Source organism: Pleuronectes platessa, chromosome 13 (assembly GCF_947347685.1).
Source record: "Pleuronectes platessa chromosome 13, fPlePla1.1, whole genome shotgun sequence".
NCBI classification, from domain to species: Eukaryota; Metazoa; Chordata; class Actinopteri; order Pleuronectiformes; family Pleuronectidae; genus Pleuronectes; species Pleuronectes platessa.
The window spans coordinates 24,411,378-24,428,886 of NC_070638.1; the positions used below are offsets into that span (position 1 = coordinate 24,411,378).

A 17,509-nucleotide genomic window follows, 5' to 3' on the forward strand; every position below is an offset into this window, starting at 1 on the left:
AATGACTCATTGCATGTGCTCAGGGATTCTGCAGCTTTGCACGTGATATAAAAGTATATTTTCACTGTTGAGGCCCTACCTGTTGTTTGGTTGATTTTTGTTTTCACCCAATGACTCATTACTGACATATTATAATTGAACTAGGAGAAGTAAACATGACGCCATATGAACAGATCAGTGAGCCATTGATTGGACAGTCTGGCTGATATCCTCCTGCATTATCATCAGAGCAAGATGGACCCACAAATGACAAAAACATCTGGATTACAGACATTGCATTGACCTTGACTGAGGGAGACTGCAACTGGACTGCGTTGTTCAGATAACATGAATCAGGGAAATTATCATATGATCAGGGTCAAACCTTTCTGAGTTTTAAGAGACTGGTAGCCTTACACATTTAAGAGCAGTTTATCTTTAAATGCCATGCTATTTTCATTACATATCTACTATGTCAGACTGACCAGAAGCTAAGTGGACCAAACAAGTAAAGTGAATCACTAAAGTAGAGCCTTAAGTGATCCATTACATTGTAAACAATATTTTCTACCTTTAACCAAATTGTGAATGCATTCTGAATATTGTCAGTGTAGTACAGCCACTGAATAACAAAATCTCATCATAGGACACTAAAACTCTCCAGTGCAATGTTGAATTGCTTTAAAATTAACAGGTTGATAAGAACATTGTTAATAAAAATTGGCTGGTTAGCACAAATACCTTAACGCTGTATGGATAAGTATGTTTGAGATATTACATTTTATATCATGTGTCTATCTGTCTTAACCTCTCACTGCCTCTTTTTTTCTTTGTCACTCAATCTTCACACACTTTAAAGCATTAAATGAGTAATTTTGATATCTATATTACCAGTTAAAAGTAATATAGTTAAAGGACCCTTCGTTTGCCCATTTTACCACAGTTGCTATGGTTCCTTGGGGTCTTAATGAAATGTCTGTAACATATTTTGGTCAAAATACCACAAGGATCATTTAAAAACAGCACCTTTTTACCTAAAACCTCCTCAGATTGACCTGTTTTGAGTGCCCCGCCCCCCCTCAAACCCTCTCACCCTCAATTAATCATTTAACAGTCACCTATAACAACTATCTAGTAGCTTCCCAAAGCTGTCTTTCCAAAGTGCTTTCTAGTTTTTGACAGATAGATTTCCATATCTGTTTTTCTAAGAGTGCAGGACCTTTTCCAAAGTGGACTTTTTGGCATGTCATTGCAAGAAAAGCACAAGTGGAACTAATACCTGTTGCTCAGTCCAACAACTGGACAACATCCGTAATTCAGAAGGGACAAATCGCACTATACTTTAGCTCTATTACTTTAGTATGATGTACCGATGATGCTTCTAACACACAACAGACGCAAAAAAAACGAAAGGAAACCATATATGTCATGATTAAAAAGTGGAGCCATACATGTAGAAGACAATGAAGACGATCAAGCAAGTTCGTGGTGTCCATGTGCTGTATACAAAATCACCTGAACTCCATAGCAGAATGAACGTGTTACTTACTGCCTCTGTCTCCAGCCCCACCCCTGAATCCCGCAGAGGATTTTTTGCTGTTGTTAACGGGTCTGAGGAGAGAACTCCCCCTGCGCTGATCATGTGTGAAAGGCTAATCGTGGAGATGGTCCGGACACAAATTTGTCTGAAGACAGCTTTGAACAAGTTAACGAACAAATTAAAAAAAACATGTTTTCACTTGGTCATTATGAATCATTAGCTGGATTAGTACGCTGACAGTATATTTTTTATTCAATCCATTTAAAACTGAATCAACAAAACACTAGAAAAAATTCCCAAAAAGTGAGGGGTCTGAATTCTTCCTGAAGCCACTATATTTAGATGATGTCTCTATTTACAGTCCCACTTCAAATGCTTTGAATGGTCACCAATTTCTCCAACTGGGGAAACAGCCGTGAATGTGCAAAGAATCAGGGCTATCAACTCACAGAACGCATCAGAGATATGGGCAATGATTGTATTTGGAAAAAAATTTAGAAACCAGCCTGCAACTAAAATGAAATAGTCTGTATTTATATTGCGCTTTTCTATTTTTGCGCATAACAGTTTAGTTTTTGTCATTTACCCATTCACACACACATTCATACAGGGCATCTATTGCAACACTTTCTCTATGAAAAGGGGCAGTTTTGGGGCTCAGTATCTTGCCCAAGGACACTTTGGCATGCGGAATGGGGAAGGCTGGGATCGCAGTGCCAACCCTCTGTTAGAGAATGACCGCTTTACCCCCCTCTACCCCTGTCTGACCAGCCAAAATGTACTCTGTGAGAAAGGCCTGTAATCCATTATGGTGAAGATGTGGTTTAATGGGTCCTAGGACTTATGTGTCTGTCGGTTTAAACTGTATCCATAGGGAAACTGTTTACTTATTTATATGTCCTTTGTTTATTTGTTTGAATATATGATTATGTTCCTATCCATCCATTCATATTTCCCTACATTTCCTTGGTGTTAATCTAGACCTTGGATGATAAGAGTCTGTTTCTTAATCTATTCATTTATTTCCTCACCTAGTTTGGATAGACCTGCCAGACTTTCTATTTGATCCATTCAATAATCCATCTATCCATTCTAAAACACAGGGCAGTTTTTCTGTACTGCTTGTCCTAAACATGTGACACTTTTTGTGTCTCTCTTGCCTGCTTGATACTGTAAAGCCACTTTATGACTCTTGCATTACGTTCCACAGCTGAGATCCCATACGGCACACGCTCTCCAGCCTCCTCCTCCTTGTCCCCACCCTCATCCCCATCTGACAATCCATCATTGGAGGATTGCCGTGAGCGGTCGCATTCAGAGGAGATCATAGAAGCTGATCGGAAGTTCAGGCTGACAATGTCTGAATTGGCTCGTGCAAAATTCTCTGGACCAACTGCCTCTAGCTCCTCTGGGTCGAGGCCACAGTAGTTAAAAAAGCGTTCCACGTCAGCTCCAGCCCGGGCATACCGGTCTGACAGGTCTGATTTAGATCTGTGTAGTGAGGAGCGACAAGCTACAGATGAGCCAAGCCCTACCTCCAGGTGGGGATTGATTGAAGTATTGGAAGGGTCTCCAAGATCACAAGGTAGCGATTGAGGGGTGGTGTTGTCACAGGGTGAAGCAGATGGATTTGGTTGAGGGGGACGCAATGACAAGGAAAGTGTGGGAGGAGGAAGGGATGCAGGGTTAGGTTTTGGAGGGAGGGGAGGAGCTGAGGAGCTGCTGGATCGGGCAGTGCGGAGGGGCTTGCCATTGCACAGTCGCAAGAGGTCAGAGGAGGAGTGGGAGGTGAGCAGAGGCGGTAGTGGAGAACGAGAGCGATCAACGACTCCCTTGCCTCCTCGTTCATCCAGGACTCGTCTGCTGAGGTTGAGGTTTCCTCCTGGTTGTGGACTATGACGTCCCCCGCTGTTGATCGGGGGGACCTTCAGGGAATGGGAGAAGGAACGGAGAGAGTGTGAGGTGCTTGGACTGGGACCTGAGTTTGGAGGTCGCTCATTAAGTGTCATTGTAGATCGGTATGTTAATGGGATCCTAGGAAGAAAAAAAAGAAAAATAAATAAATGTAATTATGAGGAGGTTATATGCCTTTTAGCGTGGACATGCCCTACACATATAAAAAAAAATGCACAGGGTTACCTCATAGTATAATAATACCACTAATACTGCCACCGTTACCATATGTACATGTTCCTTGAGATAATGTATGTTGTGATATGGTGCACGGCAAACAAAATTGAATTGAATGCCCACGTCTCTTTTAGATCACTGCTCCAGAATCCATCCAGACTTCCCCACACAACAATACATCAACGATTGACCGGATTTCTTAGAGCCAAGATAAATACTTGTTTCATCGGGTCTCATTCATCGATATAGTCTAAATAAGTGTTGACTCATTCTTAAACTGCAGATATATTTGCATTTCTGTTCTTATTTTGATGAATGCCATGTGCTTTTTAGCTGGTAGCACATGTCAGTGTTTCCTAATTGCCATAGGGTTAGGGTTAGGGTTAGTAAATGCCCCACCAATGCCCATAAAAGGCCATGAGACTGCAGCGCTGTGTGCACACAGAAATCACAGAAATTGAAAAGAGCATTTGAGAAGTCAGGAATGATTGAACGGAAATTTGCTGTTCCATTTTGCAGTTTTAGCAGTGAATATAAAACACGTTCAGTGAATGCTGTATAATTGCAAAAAAAAAATTACGTCAAAATAAATATTGCCAACTACAGAGGGGGAAGGAAAAAAAGAAAGAAAGGTGCTTGAAAACACAGCACTGAAACTGAACCTTCAACTGAGCGTCTGTGGTTACTCGACCTGGGCCTGATGGGACCTAGTGAGACCGGACATACTGGGCCAGGTTCAGACAAAATGTTTGAATAATATGCAGGTTTAGGTCCCACTTGGTGCGCAGTGCACACAGGGAGCACTGAACCCACAGACCTGGTTGGGGTGCGCACCGTGTGGTGCAGTTACATCTCCTGAGCAATCTCTAGTTTCAGAACAGAAATAAACTCTACAGAATTAACAGACTACAGTGTGTGGACAGAACATTTTAACTAAAAGCTGTACGGTTGGTGAATGAGGCCCAATGTCTGTTTCAACCCAGAAATGTCTCTCAAATAAAATAAGAACTGACTGTTTTACTGACACATGAAAGCAGCGACTGGGCTTCACATGTATCTACTGTTGGCTTACTTAGCTTAGTGAGGCTTAAGCAGATGTGGCAGAGGCAGTGAGAGGGTAACATATAAGCAAATTTTTCCTACAAAACTGTTGCAATGATCTGAATCTAGTAATTTACACAATACAAAGGAAATGCAGTATTTACCCTGATGGCATCCAACTCTTGGCCATTTCCCCCGATGACCTCATCAGTACAGCACTCTTAGCTCCACCTCCTAGTCCTTCAGGTCCAGTGCCCGAAGAGGACGATGAATTTAGGAGATTTTTGAGTATCTCCAGGTTTAAATTATCCCGTTTACTGCCGCCACTGCTTGTTGCACATGTGTCTGACTTTGCATTGTTATTCGATGCTTTGAAAGGTATCCCGCCTCCATTTCCTCCTCCACCAATCCCAGAGCCTCTCTTGGCCAGCAGTGGGTGACAGACAGTAGGCTTTGCCAGCACGGGTGGTTTGATAGGCTCTTGCTTGGCATTGATAACTTCCTGGCTCTTGACGTACTTGGCTTTATCAGCTTCTAGTCTCTCAACAGCACTTAGGCGCTTTGGGTTAGGTTCCACCTGAGACACAGATTAAGCATAATGTAAGTTAATGATTACAATACTCATCCATCTTTTAAAAACACATATTCTATCCATACATGTCAAGAGTAAAACCAACATGCATAAGGGTAGAGCTATACAACAGCACTTACCAATGAGAAATCATGCTAACAGAACCAGAACACTCTGCTTTACTACTGGAGCTACTCTCATTTATTTCTCGATGGCTCTCATCAGCAAATACCGGTCTTATCTGTTGGATCAGTGTAAGTACTGCTACTGATCTGAGGTATAATTATCAGGTGTCAGTTATAATATAACTGCTCCACATTAAACTCCAAATTGTATATGTCAGTTGATGGCAGTAAAGGACACAGCTAAAGAAAGAATACCATAATTTGTTGATTATAGTGAGTACAAGAGAAGTGGAAATGCAATCACAAAAGGGCTAAAGCGGACCAGGTCCATGGTAAACTTTAACAGAGCAGGACAGAATTAACTCTGACTTCAATTAATCCTCTGTTTGGCACTTTGTCTTAGGAGACTGCTCAAAAACTTTAGGGAGCTTAAATCACACATCAGATCTTGATGAACAAATTATTTAAGTTGAAAGTCTTTACTGATGTACATTGTATAATTGTTGAGGACAAAATGACGTAACAACAGTCAGTGGCAACCCAAATCATCAACCCATTGAGGGCTATTTTAAAACCACACTGATAATAGAAGCAAGCAATTGTGATCACAAGCTGATCAATCTTGTGTGAATTTGCAACTCATAATGTGACTCAGAAGTGTGTATGGCCTCAAGACAACTTCTGGGCATGCTCCTGAGGACTGTCCTGATGGTGTCCTGGGGGATCTCCTGCCAGACCTGGATCAGGGCATCAGTGAGCTCCTGCACAGTCTGTGGTAGGACTTGGCGGCTTTAGATACACTTATGCCTAACGTCCCATAGTTGCTCAATTGGATTTAGGTCAGGGGAACGTGAGGGCCAGTCAATGGCCTATACACGCTGGCCACATGAGGCTGGGCAATGTCCTTCACCAAGAGGAACCCAGGATTCCACACTGCACCAGCATAAGGTCTGACAGTTGATCTGAGGATTTCATCCTGGTACCTAGCAGCAGTCAGGTAACCGTTGGCTATGACACAGAGGTCTGTGCGACCCTCCGAGGATATGCTGCCTGTAACATCATCCAGCATGACCGGTTTGTCATTGGGTCAGTGATGGTCTGGAGAAGCCTATCCTTGGAGGGTCGCGCAGACCTCTGTGTCATAGCCAACGGTAACCTGACCACGGTATCTCCAGGTACTTTCAAGCCTGTCAAATGTTCTCAGTGTGAACCTCCTATCAACTGTTAAGACGAACCTGCAAATTCTGGTGTTCTCTGGCAAATGCTTATCGAGATGCTGGGTTCTGTGAGCACAGGTTCCACTAGAGGACGTCAGGCCTCTGGCCACCCTCATGGAGTCTGTTCCTGACAGTTTGGTCACAAACCTGCACATTAGTAAACTGCTGGAAGTCAGTTTGTCAGGCTTTGGCAGTGCTCCTCCTGTTCCTCATACCACAAAGGAGCAGTTACTGGTCATGCTTCTGGGTTGATGCCTGTCTACGGCCCTGTCCAGCTCTCCTCGGTTACAGGATAAGGAGAAGACAATTGTCTGTAGACGCCACATGTCTTGCTTTGCCTCTCCATTTCACCTGTTGACAATTTCATTTGCACCAAAGCAGGTGAAATTGATTCACAATCACATTGGCTTCCTGAATGGACAGATTGATATAACTGAAGTTTACATGACTTGGTATTCTACTGTCACAATTAAGTGATTTTTTTGAGCAGTTTACTTTGCATTGCACCATGTTATACAATTCATAAAATATTTTGTTTTATTGCATTTTCAATCTTTTGTTTTTTATTATAACACAAACACCCCCCCCCCCCCCAATATTCTTGTACTTTGATCTTAGTTAGGACACAGAATGTGTTTGCCAGCTCTTTACTCTAACACACAGAGACAAAGAGAGATAGAGATAGAGAGAGAGAGACAGAGAGAGATTCAGCAGATTCCAGAGTAATGTAACAGTACCTGTCTTCTGAAGTAGTCAGGGCCCTTGTTGAGTATACGGAGGGGTACAGCAGAATTGAAGGCTGTTGCGGGGCCAGCAGCCTTGCTATCTGGCAGGTCTTGTGGAAGTGTCTCTGTCGGCATGGCAACAAGGCGACTGGGGTGGCCGGCCGTGGTGGCTGGATGTGTGGGGGGTTCGACGGAGGGCAGGGAAGCCGCAGGACCCCCAAAACATGAAGACTCAAGGTGGAGACGAGAAAGTTTAGAATGAGATGAAGCTCCTGACCCTCCTCATTGCCTGAGCCAGACTTACTGGTACTCCAGTCAAATATTCTACTGCATTGCATGTGAAGGAAAGTCTCTGTTAGCAGCTCTTCACTGGTCTTTGATGAGAGGTCTCTATTAGTCTGTGGTTCTTAGGTTTGGAACTTTTCATCAAGCAAGATGGACAGAAAAATTGATGAAAAGAGAGAGGGAGAGCAGTGACACAATGGAAAGGAGGTAAGAGAGTACTGAGAAGTGAGGACAGTGGTGTGGATGAGTGCTTCCACAGGGCCCTAGGAAAGGCAGAGGATGGCAGGAAATGAAAGCCTCACTGCCTCTTCTCAGCCCCGTCAACTCTCTTTTCAGCTCGCCACACAATCTGAAATCAGGAAAGAAAAAAAAGAGAAAGATAAAGCCAATGGGGTTTAATTCAGATTGTGACATCATGTACCAAGCAACCATAGCAGGGAGAGCAATATCACACAAACACACTTGAATGCCACAGTACATACAGTGCCTTGCATAAGTATTCACCCCCCTTGGACTTTTTCCCATTATGTACTGTTACTAACTGGAATTCAAATAGACTTAAATAAACTTTTTCCCGTTTGATCAACAAAACATGCATAGTACTTTGGAGGTGCAAAATTAATTTTATTGTGACACAAACAAAAGACAAAAAAGTCGACATCTGTTGGGTGCATAAGTATTCACCCCCCTGTGCCAATACTTGGTAGAACCCCCTTTCGCTGCAATTACAGCTGCAAGTCTTTTGGGGTATGTCTCTACCAGCTTTGCACATCTAGAGATGGAAAGGTTGGTCCATTCTTCTTGGCAAAAAAGATGAAGCTCAGTCAGATTGGATGGAGACCGTCTGTGAACCGCAATCTTCAAGTCTTGCCATAGATTCTCTATTGGATTGAGGTCTGGGCTTTGACTGGGCCATTTTAAGACATTAACATTCTTTAATCCAAACCATTCCTTTGTAGCTCTGGCTGTATGTTTAGGGTCATTGTCCTGCTGGAAGATGAACCTCCGCCCCAGTCTCAAGTCTTTTGCAGACTGCATCAGATTTTCTTCAAGGATTTCCCTGTATTTGGCTCCATCCATCTTTCCCTCTATTCTGACCAGTTTCCCTGTACCTGCTGAAGAGAAGCATCCCCACAGCATGATGCTACCACCACCATGTTTCACTGTTGGGATGGTGTGCTCAGGGTGATGGGCAGTGTTGGGTTTTGGCCACACATAGCGTTTTGCATTGAGGCCAAAAAGTTCAATTTTGGTCTCATCTAACCAGAGCACCTACTTCCACATGTTTGCTGTGTCTCCCACATGGCTTCTGGCAAACTCCAAACGGGATTTTTTATGGATCCCTTTCAACAATGGCTTTCTTCTTGCCACTCTTCCATAAAGGCCAGATTTGTGGAGTAGACGACTAATAGTTGTCCTGTGGACAGATTCTCCCACCTCAGCTGTGGATCTCTGCAACTCCTCCAGAGTAACCATGGGCCTCCTGGTTGCTTCTCTGATTAATTTTCTCCTTGTCCGACTCTTCAGTTTGGGTGGACGGCCTCCTCTTGGTAGGTTTGCGGTTGTGCCATATTCTTTCCATTTTCTTATGATGGATTTTATGGTGCTCAGAGAGATGTTCAAAGCTCTGGATATTTTTTTATAACCTAACCCTGCTTCATATTTCTCCACAACTTTATCCCTGACCTGTTTGGTGAGCTCCTTGGTCTTCATGATGCTGTTTGTTCAGTAATGATCTCCAACAAACTCTGAGTCCGTCACAGAACAGGTGTATTTATACTGAGATTAAATTGCAGACAGGTGGACCCTATTTACTAATTATGTGACTTGCAAATGTGACTTGTGAATGCAATTGGTCGCACCAGATCTTTGTTAGGGGTTTCACAGTAAAGGGGGTGAATACATATGCACTCAACACTTTTCAGATTTTTATTTGTAAATAATTGTGAAATCCATGTAATATTTCCCCCCACTTCCAAATGATGCACTATTTTGTGTTGGTCCATTACATAAACTCACGATGAAATAAATTTTAATCTGTGGTTATACCATGACAATATGTAGAAAAGTCCAAAGGGGGTGAATACTTATGCAAGGCACTGTATACACACAGGCGGTGTAACATGTCAGTATGTGAATAAAAATAACTGATGCCTTATGGTTATTAATTTAAACTAGAATTACCACACAGTGGTTGTATCAGCCAACCAGTGCAGTTTAACATTAAATTAAATTCACAAGGCAAGAAATATGTGTTGTGAGGTCACAGTGATATTTAACTTGGACCTTTGCCTACCAAAATCAAGTGAGTTAGTCCTTGAGCCTAAGTGAATGTGCCAAATGTGAAAGGATTCCTTCATGGCGTTCCAGATATATCACTTTCACAAGGCGAAAAATTTGCTTTGTGAGGATACAGTGACCTTTACCTTTGATCACCAAATTCGAATCAGTTCATCACTGAGTCCAAGTGAATATTTGTACCAGTGTCGAGGCATAAAAATGGCTTGAATGGGCCTGATTCATCAAATAAAGTGGGTTGTTTTTTTTATCTGTTATTGAGAAAGTTTAGAAGAACTTGTTTGTACCTGTGTTCTTATGGTTCATGAATGCGATTGTATTCTCATATTAAAAGTATCTGCTAGTTATAGGTAGGTAAATGCCTATTTAACATGTTTGTGTGCACATAAAAATTGAAAATAAAATGATACATGGGATGCATTAGACATTCAGTAAAAGTTACACAGTTGATGGAATGAAAGACTGGTTTGATCTAAAATCTGAAGTCAACAGAAATAAAGCCATTTTCAGACATGACCTTCGGAGGATCTCCGGAAAGTAAAGTCTAGACTTAATCCATAGATTGCCTTTCATACATGAACAATGCAGTGGGAGATTATCTGCTCAGATGAGTTGGCGAGGTGGTGCAGCAGGCAGAGGAAGGTGTTTAAATTGTTTTTGTTTATAGCACATTGACCCTGAGGACACACCAGGGAGCCCTGCACAGCTCCACTCCCCCAGGCAGCACAGAGGCATGGACGCAAGGACCCCTGACAGCTCCACTGCACAGGCCAGAGTGCACACAGCCCGGCCATAGCACCACCAAGCCTGGTGCAGACACCAAGGGAGCCGTGCGCAGCTCCACTAAGTCGACGAATAGTGTAAATTTGGGATCTTTTCATACATGATGGACCGTGAAGAGGTTCAGTTTTACAGTTTTACCGGCTCTGTCTGTAATTTACTGCTCCTCTCTGTGTCTCTGTCATTCACACTGCCAAACAAATCGAGCAAAACTGATCATGCCCTGCCATCTCCTCCGGCTCTCCATACATTGCCTAAGTTTTTTTTATTCTGTTTTTTAATCTAATCTGAGTTTACACTTGTCTGATGACACTGTTTGTGTGTTTGCGTGTGTCTCGCCATTTGTGTTAAGCGAGGGAGAGACAAAGAGGAAGATATGTAGGAAAACCCCTAACAGTACTCATATTTATTATATATTAATATATGTTGACACTGAGAGAAGTCGAGATACTTGATTTGGACTGTTATCAACAGCACTGTGAGAGATTATCACCTTGACTTGAAGATGAGGTACAAAGACATTCTATATAATTGTACAATAAGTTTATTTCTTTCAGTACATCAGTTCTGGCTGAGGTAACCTAGGATCATCACAGTGTGATGCTTCCACCTGCCTAATACAGAATAAACTGTACACACCAGTCTTGGCTGCTTGACTTTACACATCTGATATCACATGTGCCAAAAGGCCAGAAAAGTATTTACAGTCTACACCCTTTGTAGTGACTATTTGTTTTCATAATTTTTTTTATTTAGATTGTTTATTTTTGTAATCACATCACCACATGCCAAGTCAATAAACCAACGATGGCAGGAATCTTTGTAGAGTATACAGAAATGTATCACCCAGTGATACATAATAAGAATCCTATTGACAAATATTTATACATATTTACATGTGTACAAAACAAACTGAAAATCAACATATACTGAATTTTTTTTAATCAAAAAGAAAATTATGTGAAACAACAAAAGGAGAAAAAACAGACTGTAGAATGCTTTACTTTAGGTAAGGTAGTGCTCCACTAAGTGAATGTCAAGGAGCATCACATTTCACAAATTTGTATTCACTCGTCATTTAGACCATCTCTTTTCAAAAAAGTTTAAGTTCCCCCTCATTTTGTGAGTTCAATATTCCATTTGAGATACTTGCTGAACCGTGTCCTGCCATTTCTCTGTTTGGGGACACTTTCTGGAGCCAATTTCTTGTTATCTGTGCAGTATCTTTAATAAGTATTTATCATGTTTGTTTTGTATATGTCTTCCATTTTGCCGAGCACCCCAAGATTTGTGTTCAGTTGGATAACCCCTTTTAGAATAATATTGATTTCCTCCCTGATTTTATTCCAGAATAATTGCACTGATGGGCGAAACCAAAAAATATGACTAAAATTAGCATAGGATTCGCAACACTCCCTCCAGCAATTTGTTATTTTTCTTTTAATTATATTTCGGTTGCTGTGTTGAGGTAACAAAGTAGTGTGTTTATATGTTCAATGCATATTCTCTAAACTAAGGAGATACTGTAGTTGTATGAACATTACAATTAATTTCCTTCCAACTTTCCTCAGATATGTATATTGTAACGTCCCCGCTTACAGACGACTCAGAACTTCTTCTTTGTATAGTAACTTTTATTATAGTTCACACAAACGTGTACACTTCTAATTCTAACTGAGTCACATCACACCCCAACAACTCCCTCCGTCACCCCACTTCCTCATTGACCCCCGATCCCCAACAAAACCAGCCAATGAGAGTCTGACATCCCCACATAACCCCATCCTATTGGTCTGGTGTGGGCGTCGTAGTTTCTCTTCTGCCTTGCCCCTGCACTCTGCAGCTGTCCCCTGGCAAACTTGTGAGCGGACTCCAGGCTATCCTGTAATTTCCTGGCATATTCCGGCCCCGGAGGATCCAGCGGGGTGTCTGCAGGACTGCCCATCATCATATCAGCCGGAGTCCGGATTTCCCTGCCTAGCATGAGTAGGGCAGGGGAGCAGGATGTGGAGTCTTGGGTAGCAGACCTGTATGCCATCAGCACGAGGGGAACATGGGTGTCCCAGTTAGGGATGGGCATTCGATTAAATGGTCTTAATCGATCGTCGGGAGAATAAACGATCGATTTTCGATTAATCATTAATATTTTTGAATTCAAATTCACTATTTATAGGCTATATAAAAATGCTGTGAAAATAGAAAAAACACAGCGTGTTTCCTCATTGAGATCTTTATTACAAGATGAACAACTCTTGTGGCAGTTAAACGGGATCAGTTCAATGATTACACTTGAAAATATGCGCTGCTGTACTCTTTAGCCCCGATGAGCGAGCAGCAGCTAGCCGCTGACAGCTAGCTCGATTTGACAGTTCTCGACCTCTCAGTCCGGTTGTTGTCACGCCCTCACTCCCGGAACCCCTCAACCAGACCCGGGTCTGTCTGGGTTCCCCTCCGCGTGGACTGACGGTCCGTGTGCGGACATGAAGCCGAGCAGCGGAGCGGAGGCTAGCACCGGACTGCTTGCTACAGCTGCTAACATCCTCGCTATGTTGCGTTCAGGGCAGCTCGGATATTCCAACCTCCCGACACATAGCGAACATGCAATAGTTTTCCTCGATGAAAAAATAATGTCCTCGACGAAATTCTTAATGATCAATTAATCGATCGTCGATTAATTATGCCCATCCCTAGTCCCAGTCCTTTTGGTGTTTAGCCGTCACTATGGCAAGCTGTTGCGCCAGTGTGCACCTCGCGTCCTGCACCGATGGTTTCGGCGTCGAGTCTGTTGAGTTCGCTTAATAATGTGTGAGACAGACTGTGTACTAATGTTGACATCTTAAAACGGGTCCTCACTTCCGTGTCTGACCCCGCTCCCCACATTCATTGCCTGATGCTATTGGTCCACAACATACCAACATGGGGGCTTCCTATTAGCTAAACCCACATGTCAATCAACTGATACCTCGGTCTATTTTTTCCGCTCGCCCCAAGCGTATCGCTCCAGGAAACACACTGGAAAATGATTTGAAACATTATTAATGACATATTTTATATGATATAGGTGATCAAATATGCATCCCATACTATGTATTGCCCTTCTGTTGTCCTGGTGTCTTAATTTCCCAAATTTCCCCAATCACATAATTAAATGACCCCCTCTGCACATCCACCACAAGCACAAAAGCAGGGGGGGGGCGCTATCATCAAGACCATCATCATTTACCCCCACACCAGTACATTGAATGGGTTACATACAACAACAAGCGGAGAAATCAGAATCATTGGCTGACCGGCGCTGAGAAATGCGCGTCTTGTTTGAACAGCCGGGCACCTGCGCGCTTGAGAATGGTGCTGTGCAGTGCAGCGCTTCGGTGTCCGGTGTAAACCCGGCGTAACGTAGTGATATTGAAGAGGAACATTTGTTATAATGAATTGAAATGAAACATTATAGAAATCAAAAAAGTAAATTCATAGTTTGTGTGGGTCCGATGCGTCAGTTTAAAATATTGATGTCGACGCATTATCAGCGTCGACGTCATCAATGACGTCGACTAATCGCGGCAGCCCTAGTGCGGTTGAACCGTTCGACCAAGCCGTCGCTCTGCGGGTGGAGAGGTGTGGTGCGTGTCTTATGGGAGCCCAGCTTTTCGCACATGGTTGCGAACACACGGGACTCAAAGTTCCTGCTTTTTGGGGACCATGACTACTGGGGAGGCCCATGAGCTGGAGGAGGGCTCAATGAGTCCATCCATTTGCAACTTCCGCAGAGTTTTGTCTGCGGCTACTTGTCTGGCCAGGGGAAGGCATCGTGGTCTCATCCTAATGGGCTGTGGCTCTCCAGTGCCGATGTCGTGTTTGATGAGATCAGTCCGACCAACATCATTCCCTGACAAAGAAAAACAGTCCTTGAACTCCAGCAGAAGCTGTAGTAGTAGACTCCGTCCATTGTAGTTCAGTCCCTCACAGTTGTTCTGCTAGACCCCTTTCACGGCCATTGCTCTCTCTTCTCTTTCAGGCTGTGTAGAGGGAGCTGGTCATCAATGCACGCCAGTGGTTGGCGGGCTGTGAGATGGCGCAGGCAGCGTCCCTGAGGGACTGCAGCACCTAGGCATGCCTCAGTATGCAATCTTCGAGGTTTGCGACCCACACTGGAAAGCGGGCAACCCTCTTCCCCAACCCCAGAGTAAATAATGTTTCCCCCACCATAGGTGTTCGCTCCCCGGTGACTGTCTGAAGTTTCACCATGGTGGGGAAAATATTTGTTTTATTCTTCACCATCTCTGGTTTCACCAGCGTCGCTGAAAAGCCTATGTCCACCAGTGCAAAAAAGTCCGTCCCCTCGATAGTCAATGGTGCATACCAGCAATCTCCAATCCACGTTTGGCCCAGCATGATGAGCCGTTCCAGCTTGCCGTCAACCTCTTCTGCTGATGGTAGCACTCCCACCTGATTAATGCACCGAATTATTTTTATTCAAGGGGGACGGGAAACAGAAGCAGGGGTCCACATAGTCCCGATTATGCGGTCCCTGGCTTGTTTCCCTGGTTAGCTGGGTTGCGAGGGCATTGTCGAACCAGGTGGCCAGGCTGTCCACATCCCCAGCAGACCCTTGAATGAGGTCTTGGAGACCGCTCCTCTCGCAGTGTGGTGACATGCACGAGCTGTGTTAGTTTTTCCACCCAGGCAGGTTCTGCTGCACTGAACTCGGCTCCATGCGCAGCTCTCACTTGTGCTGTAATATCCACTGCAGTTTCCCATTTCCCCGCAAACAGCATCTCTCTTTCTGTGGCTAATTCCAAAGCCTCCTGGAGGGACCTGGGATGGGCTAGTATTGTCTGGATACGCAGGTCACCTGGTAACAAGGCCTGCAGGAAATGGTCACAGGCTAACTCACTCTGGATGACAGGGGGCATATGAGTTTAGGTGCGGTGGACCAGCCCCTCAATGTCGTCGGCGAGATCCCTCAGCAGCTCTCCAGGTCGACGCTGTCTATTGCACAGTTCAGAGCGAAGCAGGCTGGCTGTAGAGCACAATCCGAACCGTCTCTTTAGAGCCCCCAGTAACGCATCATAGTCGCTCCTATCAGCAGGGCTTAGCAGCAACAGGCTAGTCAGAGCGTCCCCAGTAAGGCAAATAGCGAGCTGGAGGGCTTTCTCCTCCACACACCACTTTCCAGCCTGGGATAACAGTTCAAATTGTGCATGGAATGCTTCCCAGTTAGCTTTCCCGTCCTATCTGGGGGTTTTCATTGACGAAGATGTCCACTTCTAATTCTAACTGTGTCACATCACACCCCAACAACTCCCTCCGTCACCCCACTTCCTCATTGACCCCCGATCCCCAACAAAACCAGCCAATGAGAGTCTGATATCCCCACATAACCCCATCCTATTGGTCCAAAACAGTCACATGTCCCACTTGTGACTCATGACCCCCTTCACTGACCCTCAGGATATCAGAACGCTCCTTCAACAGGTTGTTTTACTGCACATACGTCAAAACCAAACATAAACATACTTCCTTTATCTCTCTCAGGTCATCCGTCATCTCACAGTATCTCTTAATTCTATTCCACACCTCCAGTGTATTATTGTATTGTCAGTTATTTGTGTCATTCGATGACTGTCTTTACAAAAGGGTAATGTTTATAATGAGACACATGCTCTTCTCTATCAGCCTCCACCTAGCTTCAGAAGTGTCATTTAACCAAGTGCGAATTGATTGCATTTGGGCCATGTATTAATATTACTTTTCTTTCGCCATTATAATTATATATTTTTAACTGATCGTTTTCAATCATTCCTTAACAATGTACTTATCATTTTATCCAAATATTAAAAACCCTTGCACTCCAAAAACAACGTCTAACTTTCTGTTCACCTACACAGGAGGGTACCTGACAACGTGCAAGACATTATTTAGTAATAACTCCAAGGCATGATAAGACAAATAGAGACAAAAAGTCAAACTAATTCAAAACGAGCTGTAACCTCAGGAATGAAAGCACAACGCACACAGGATCACGAGCAAATGCGTGCATGCGCGCTGGTGGTGGTGCAATGCAATGCCAAACCCCCACCGCAAAAGCAGCACAGCCATGGGTGTCCCGCAGCCAGGAATATGGTGTTCCTGAGCTGGAGCCAGCGCTGTGCCGACTCAACGGAGCGCTGCTTACATAACCGAGGAGCACGCAGCCCCTGACAGCATCACTAATCAGCTCAACAGACAAACGTTGCGGTGAATCAAAGGTTGCTGCCCGTCTCACACTAATCCGAACAATAGCCATATTTTCGACATGACAGAAAAAATGGAGAAAAACGCAGGTCCGACACAACGTTAACAGCGTCATTCCGGTGCCAGTCTTTCAAAGTTCAACAGGCGGCCGATTTGGCATCACAGCTTAGGCAGTTCGACGACCTTACCTGAATATGCTGCTCCTGAAAACAAAGGATGCTGCTGCGGGTTTTCTCCGTTGGATCGTTGCGTCTGCTCGGCCTGTCAGCATCCTGTTCCCAGCCAGCGGCACCACTGTCACGCCGCATGGCAACAAGGCTGCATTTCCGGTCAATACTTTCACAGTAACGGTCAAATGTTTGCCACGATTTACTGTAAACGTAGCTTATGTTAAGAGGTGTTTATAAACAATTTCTCCGTCTAAGTTACATTTAGTTTAGCATTTTATAAAAAGAACACCTGATATTGTTCATTTGTAAGACAAAAAGGGAATATCGGCGTGTTTTAATAAAATATGCCCAACCACCTGAAACAGTGTTCCTGTTGTGTACTGTTTGTAGTTTAAATATAATAAACTATAACAT

The 17,509-nt window shown here is 43.8% G+C and overlaps 1 protein-coding gene across 1 annotated transcript; it reads right to left on the reverse strand.

The window, feature by feature from the left end:
* Positions 1 to 279: 279 nt before the first annotated feature.
* fam110b (family with sequence similarity 110 member B) lies at positions 280 to 17,227 on the reverse strand. Its single transcript, XM_053438653.1, has 4 exons — positions 17,114 to 17,227; positions 7,341 to 7,962; positions 4,855 to 5,267; positions 280 to 3,553 (listed from the first exon to the last, which is right to left on the reverse strand). The coding sequence occupies exons 2-4, from the start codon at positions 7,461 to 7,463 to the stop codon at positions 2,647 to 2,649; spliced, it is 1,443 nt and encodes a 480-aa protein (XP_053294628.1). The 5' UTR covers positions 7,464 to 7,962; positions 17,114 to 17,227; the 3' UTR covers positions 280 to 2,646.
* Between the last annotated feature and the right edge of the window lie 282 nt (positions 17,228 to 17,509).